The 7,500-nt window shown below is 38.0% G+C and overlaps 1 protein-coding gene and 1 long non-coding RNA gene across 2 annotated transcripts in view; both read right to left on the bottom strand.

The window, feature by feature from the left end:
* LOC144969187 (uncharacterized) overlaps positions 1 to 7,500 on the bottom strand; it is a 50,220-nt gene that overhangs the window by 20,612 nt on the left and 22,108 nt on the right. The window contains exon 5 of the mRNA XM_078908299.1: positions 108 to 190. Coding sequence (XP_078764425.1) covers positions 108 to 190 — 83 coding nt within the window. The remainder of the gene's footprint in view (positions 1 to 107; positions 191 to 7,500) is intronic.
* Positions 3,343 to 6,755, bottom strand: LOC144967469 (uncharacterized). The gene is made up of 3 exons (XR_013644394.1): positions 6,635 to 6,755; positions 5,342 to 5,442; positions 3,343 to 3,549 (listed from the first exon to the last, which is right to left on the bottom strand). It is a non-coding gene; the product is annotated as an uncharacterized LOC144967469 (long non-coding RNA).

Raw genomic sequence — 7,500 nt, 5'->3', positions numbered from 1 at the left:
AAATTTAGATTTAACGAAACATGTATCACGATGTTAAATCAAGTTTCTCTGGGTTCGTCTGTAGAAGAAAGGTCACATTGTTCAATTAAATTGAACAAAACGTTCACTCCTCTCGGCATATCTCCATCAATCTTATCTGGAGTGTAAGGCAATGGAAGACGACTTAATGCATTGGCAGAGTTCTCTCGACCTGGACGGTGTAGAAGTGTGTACGAGTGGGCTGAGAGGATAATTGCTCAACGTTGAGACACGTTCTGGAATGCTTTTATTCCTTCACCAAATAATCAAAGTAGAGGTTTGTGGTCAGTCACCAGTGTGAAATGACGTCCAAAGATGTATTTGTGAAACCTCTTCACTGCGAAAACGATGGCTAATCTCACAAGATCAATTTGTGAATATTTGCGCTCTGCTACATTGAGAGCACGACTAGCGTATGCTACTGGACGCTCATCACCACGATCTTCTACTTGAGTGAGAATAGCACCTACTCCAGCTCGAGAAGCATCACATGGGACATAACTCTCTCATTATTACACACACGACAACTATCACACAGTTATTTCCCATTAATTACATTATTCCATTACAGAAGATGAATTATAATGGAAGCTGTGGTCAATCTTTGTCCATTTGGAGATGAGAAATGGAAAACCAGAATCATTAATTCCATATTTGCCTTTGCATTAAATTATACCCACCCTCACCCAACGAAACTCGACGAAACCCGACGAAACTCGACAAAGTTATGGGAAATAGGCAGCAGTGGAGAGTGAACCTGGGACTCAGGGAAGTGTACACCATTGGGGAGTGAACCTGGGACTGGGTGTCAGCGGGTTTCGTAAAAAAAAAACAATTACTTTTTTACGAAACGCGCCGAAACCCGACGAAGCCCGACGAAACCTGACAATATCCAACAAAGTAAGGGAATTCGGCAACAGTGGGGAGTGAATCTGTGACTCAGGGAAGTGTACACCACTGAGGAGTGAACCTGAGACTATGGCATTCGGCGGGTTTCGGCGGATTTCGTAAAATAGCAATACTAGGGGGTATTACTTTTTTACGAAACCCGCCGAAACTCAGTGTCAGGTTCACTCCCCAATAATGTACACTTCCCTGAGTCCCAGGTTTACTCTCCCTTTCGGATCGGAAGATCCTGCGTTCGAGCCTCGCTCGGCGCATAGTTGAGTCCTTGGAAAAGACTCTTTACCCACATTCTCTCACCGTACCCATGTGTAAAATGAATACCTGGCCGTTAACAATGTTGTCTCTGTCGAAAAATTGTAATACCGCCTAACAGGCTTCATGTCTCGTTCTCTATGTTATGTGTTGAAGTTGTTGACCAGGGACATTTTGTAAAGCGCTTTGACCACGTTAAGTGGATATTGTGCTATATAAAAGCTCAAGATTTATTTATTTATTTTGCATTTATATATATATATATATATATATATATATATATATATATATATATATATATTGTGTGTGTGTGTGTGTGTCTGTGTATGTGTGTGTTAACGGCCAGGTACTCATTTTACACCTGAGTACGGTGAGAGAATGCGAGTCAATAGCCTTCTCAGAGGACTCAACTATGCGCGGAGCGAGGCTCGAACCCAGGACCTTCCGATCCGAAAGTGAGTGTCATACCACTAGACGACATCGCCGCACAATAGAAATAGAAATCAACCCCCAAGTGTCATAGTTGTTGCTCTAAATTCAATTCCCAGTATCTGCCTCATCCGACATTGTACCGTTATGACACGGAGGGTCGGATCTCTATTGAAAAGTCAAAGTGGGGTCAAGACCTGAGTGCTGTGATAGATGCGAGTAAAGACCCTTTTCCAGGGACTCAACTTTGCGACAAAGGCAATGCTGTTAACGTCCAGGTAGTCATTTTACACCTGGGTACGGTGAGAGAATGTCAGGATAAATGCATTTACAATGCAAGAACTCAACTTTGCGCCAGTCAGAACGGGACTCGAACCAGGTACCAACAGATCCGAGAACGAGTTCCATACCAATAGACTACAAAGCCGTAAAAAAGGGCTGCCTAAAAGGCACTTTGAAAGTTATCTAAATGGCTTGGTTGGGAAAATGAATAAGACCATTTTGATGGCCAGTTGAGCACGGGTTATCAGTGTTGCCCTTGTTTTAAAGAACACAGTATCTGCCATATGGTTAACATTGCATATACTGTGTTTTTAAAGACAACGGCAGAGTGGTACTGTTATTTATATTATAACAACCATCACTAATAGGTACCTTCACTTTACTGCCTTCTCCACAGCCACCACCACCTCCAATGCTACCAACATCATTACCACTATTAGTCTTCCTCCTCCTCTTCTTCTTCTTCTTCTTCTTCTTCTTCTTCTTCTTCATCTTCATCATCATCATCATCTGAATCTTAATGTTACCAGAAATCGACTCAATTCTGAGTGTTTGTATTCGAGGGCCAAGAGAGATGTTGAATGATGGCACCCTTTTTTGGTGTTAAGGCTGAAGTAATTTGATAATCTTCGCTTGAAGGAGTCTAAACCTGTTGTGTTCACACATGATTCGGGAAGACCGCTCAAGTCTTTGATGGTGCAGGGTGCAAAACGTTTGACTTGTCATATTGGTTTTATAGTGTTTTTTGAGAGGGGTTTTCTTTCAAAACGTGAATTACGTCATATGCCTAGTTGTTCTGGTGAAATGGCTTTCATTTATATTATATTTTATTTATCTATTTTATTCAATTTTGAACATAAGATTTAATCGTCCTGTCCGTCTGATTTCTAAGGTAGACCATCCAAGCTCATGTCTGTTACGCTACTATGTAGGCTGTAGTCATTGAAGACAAAGCTTGCAGCAGGGCGGTGGGCTGCTCAAATTGCTTTGATATCAGATTGTAGGTGTGAGTCCAAAACTGTACTGGAGTAGTCTAAGATTGATAAGACTAGTGTCATGTAGGCGGTTTCTTTCAGGTTTGCATGGCATTGTCTGATGTTCCTGGCGCAGACTTTGTTTTATTTGTTATTTTGTTGACGTGTGCTTGCCATGTTAGTTTTTCTTGTATAATTATGCCTGACAATGGATTTTCTGTCACTTGTTTCATCATCATCATCATCATCATCATCATCATCATCATCATCTTCATCATCATCTTCATCATCATCATCATCATCATCATCATCATCATCATCATTATCATCGTACTATCATCATCACCATCATCATCATCATCATCATCATCATCATCAATACCATCCATATCACCATTATGAGCACGATAAACAACTCATTTTAAAACAAAGCTGATCAATTATAAAATGTACCACAACAGAAAACACAAAGAATCTTTATTTCATGGAATAATGTCATTTATTTATTAATGACGAACACGACTACACAAAGCTTGCTGATGAGAATCTCATACTAGCTGGAACTTAAAAGCATTCTCTGAAAAGGATTTGCTTCGAGTTGTGGTAGAATACAAGGCCTACGGGACGGCATTTCACCTCAGTTCTCCTCGTACGTCCGACTCTTACTCTCTCTTTTACACATTTGAGTCTGTGGAAAATAAGAGGGGATGAGAAAATCGTACAATGAGGTAATAAGGGAAAGAAAAACTATTACCTATTTCTAATTAGAAATGAAAAAGAGTATAAAGAAGTGCTAGAAGACGAGAGAGAATACATCTTTGTTGCATGTTTGTGTAAAGCTCATAGCTTTAAAAGATGACTCTTTAAACTCGAGATTCGAACTTGAGATTTCATATAGCGCGCGCAATATCCACTAAACGTGCTCAAGAGCTTTGCAAAGGGTCATTGACCAACAGCAACACGTGATATGTAGAACGAGACATGTCGCCTGTAGACTAAATTACATTTTTTTTTCGACGGAGACAACGCTGGTTACGACCATGTTCTCATTTTTACACCTGAGTACGGTAAGAGAATGCGAGTAAAGAGAGTTTTTAAAAGGACTCAACTATGCAAGGCTCGAACTCAGAACCTTCCGATACGAATGGCCCTAGTAACTCTTGTTGTTCCTAAACTATTGTTAAAGCGGTAGCAAATATTGAAATAACAATATATATCGTATTTATTCTTTTCTTAAACTATCTAACTAAAACATTAAACCTGCTATCAACATGCAACGCATGAAATAATTAGCGCGAACGATGGTATATTGGCCAGGTATTGATTCTGACATCGTCAATACTATAATGGATGTGTTACGTGTGCAGAACATCAAAACAAGCCAACAAATATTCATGTGGTTTTCCTAAACTTTATTTTGTTTTGTCAATAATTTGAGACCTCATCTCATTCTCATGGCAATTTGTGTGCTGTTACAAACAACGAGGTGTGAAAAGTCCGATTATTGTGAACGTTCATCATCGAATGCAGATACTCCGGAGCAGAATCGAGTCGTGAATCGTGTCCAACTGAGAAGATCGTGCCGCAACAGAAGATTCCCCGATCAACTTTAGCCTACGAACCTTCTTCAAAACGCTTCTCAGGCTAAACAGAGAGGCATTATGGACATCTACATCGAGTTACTCTAGAAAAGAGTTGCTCCCCTTTGTTATGAGCTAATTGACTTTAGTTACAGCTTAATTAATTGACTAGACAAGGCTTGGGGCCTTTCGCTTCCTAATCATCCGATCTGGACGCCTCGGCTCCCTCTCTAATCATCTGTGTCATTTCCTTCCACAGTTCACGGTCTTTTGCTGTGGATGCTAAGTTCATAAGGTTTTCCTTTTAATTTGATTTTAATTCTTTGTTATTTTGAAGGCGTTTTAGGTCTCGATTGAAGACAGTATAAATTGACGTGGGTGGTCTACCTTGATATTTCTTATGTCCAGATGGGGTGAAAAGCGTATTCATGGCTTTATTAGCTGGTATATGTTCATCTCTTCTGAGTATATGCCCAAGAAGTCGCCATCTTGCCTCCAGGATTTGAATGGATAAGGGTCTTTCATTACATTTTTCATACAGTATTTTTTTGCTTATTATTCGTTAAGTCCATTGTTTAAAATATTATTTGTGCTTACAAATATCAAAGTGGCATGCCCTAGAGAAGGATGCACTCTTTGTTCCTTACTTTCCATATTTGAGTTATATTATTCTGTCCTCCTACTTACAATGTTGTTGCGATACATTTGTATATACTCTAACTTAGGCTCAGTAATAAATGGTTCTCTCGCATTTAATCACTTAACGCTTCTGAGTAGAGTGTGATTCCACAATATTAATCTGATGACCCGTCAAAAACACAGTAACAGTAGGCCTAATCTTTACAGGAAATTGTTTTAAAATGCAATATTTAATAATAACTTTGGTTAGAAAAATCTTACCTGCACTCAGCATCGGGATTCTTGGGGCATTTCAATGGACAAGGGTACCTTATGAAACCATAACTAGCGCAATTTGCCACTGCAGTAGTGGCGAGAAGAACACTGGTCAGAAAGAAAAAAATGATTAGAAAATATATTTTTTTCATTTTTACCATTTTTATGGTAAAACGGTGCGCTTTATGATTTGTTTATCCCCCGGGAAGATCACTTATGGGAAGTTTTCTATTTGATATGTTATATATTGCTTATCCATTCCCCGAAAACGAGGAGAAATAAAATGTAGGAGACTTAGATTACATCTTTATAGTTATCGCATCCTATAGAAATAGCCTCATAAAGTATATTTCTCGGGTGCGAAAAACAACTTGAGAGCCTGTAGCTGCTAGAATATAAACGATGTGTGTGACATTTTCATCACAATCAAACTCTTAGACTATAAACGATGTATATGACATTTTCATTACAATCAAACTCTTTGACTATAAATGATGTGTGTGACATTTTCATCACAAACAAACTCTTAGACTATAAATGATGTATGTGACATCTTCATTACAACCAAACTCTTAGACTATAAATGATGTGTGTGACATTTTCATCACAATGAAACTCTTTGACTATAAATGATGTGTGTGACATTTTTATCACAATCAAACTCTTTGACTATAAATGATGTGTGTGACATTTTCATCACAATCAAACTCATTTGTTGAAATCTCAGTAGATAGGTAGACACACGTTTTCAGGAAAATATTTTGAAAATGTAAAAAACTACAATTATTTTAACAAACGCACCCCATATGTGTCATATCTTATTAAAGTTGATGCTCTATAAAAATGACATGAAAATGAAAGTTATTCAAATGACTTAAACCTTTTGACTGTTCTTTATTACTTTCAGGATTGAATCAGATTTATAGAAATGAAGAGGAAAGTAAAAACAAAAGACAAGTGAGAGAGAAAAAGAAAGGAAGGAAAGAGAGAGAGAGAGAGAGAGAGAGAGAGAGAGAGAGAGAGAGAGAGAGAGAGAGAGAGGATGAAACCCAAAATAATAAATGTGACCCACTCTGTCAATCTGGTATTATGCGGGGATGAAAAAGATGAACGAATGAAAGATGAACGTTTAACATCAAAATGATCTGCGTAAGGATATTTTGTTTTTAAATTGAAGAAGGAGGCATTGGTTTTATCTCAAATGTTATGAATTAAGATTGATTTTTATTTGAAGCATCGGGTTCACCCCGACATAATACCGTTTTGAGAGGATTGGTAACATCATATAAAAAAATTACCGGCCAGTACGAGAGCTGCAGTCTTCATCTTTCCAAGAGGATAGAGGAACTTGTCTGAAATCTCAACAATCGTCAAGGAAAAGTAAGCTTGATCGTTTGATAAACGATGACAAATGACGAAGAGTGAGTAGCACGGAGTATTTATTGGTTTCCTCGAAAATAAATGTCCTTTTATAAAAAATATCATTTTCCCAATTTGATAATTATATCTTAATAGATCTAATGGTACCTGCATAAATTCTAGCACCTGTAAACAAAGAATACGGGCAATGCTACTCAAAATCTTATTTTCAAAATCTAAAACAGATAAAAATCTTATTTTTGAACTCGTTAAAATGAGTATTACAATGGGGAAAAAACACCCTTTAGATGTCTAGGACTTTGGTGCGTTTTAAAATATACCACAAACAGTTTTATCTTGATTACGTGGTTATGTGGGCTTGATACAACACAAAGTCATTGGCCTAAATATAGAATTGGCAGTCCACAATAGACATCATTGCAGTCTATAACAGTCGACAGTCAATATCACGTGATTTAAAGTAAGTTAGATTATGAAAAAGAACGAAATGTTATATATACCGCAAGTGTTGCTCATTTCCCCTTTGGAAATCTTTTGCGTTGAAAAAGTATGAAGGCGGGTATCTTACCTGCTATCGTGTACTAGAGAGCGTGATGTTACCCGCACAAAACAGCCGAATTAGTCACTGTCCTTACAACGCCCACTGCTACTCAAGAGACTAGTTAGTCCGAGACTAAAAAGCGTTCATGAAATCTGATTTTTCTTAGTCACTGGCTCCGTTTAGCTTAAGACTAACAAGTCATTAAACTAGACTAGTAAATTACTAAATCTAGTCATCATTCATG

This window comes from Berghia stephanieae, chromosome 3 (assembly GCF_034508935.2).
Source record: "Berghia stephanieae isolate SIO BIC M18660-M18661 chromosome 3, UCSD_Bste_1.3, whole genome shotgun sequence".
In the NCBI taxonomy this organism is placed as follows: Eukaryota; Metazoa; Mollusca; class Gastropoda; order Nudibranchia; family Aeolidiidae; genus Berghia; species Berghia stephanieae.
Note: the sequence above shows the minus strand (reverse complement) of the source record. Positions and strands in the feature narration are given on the sequence as shown.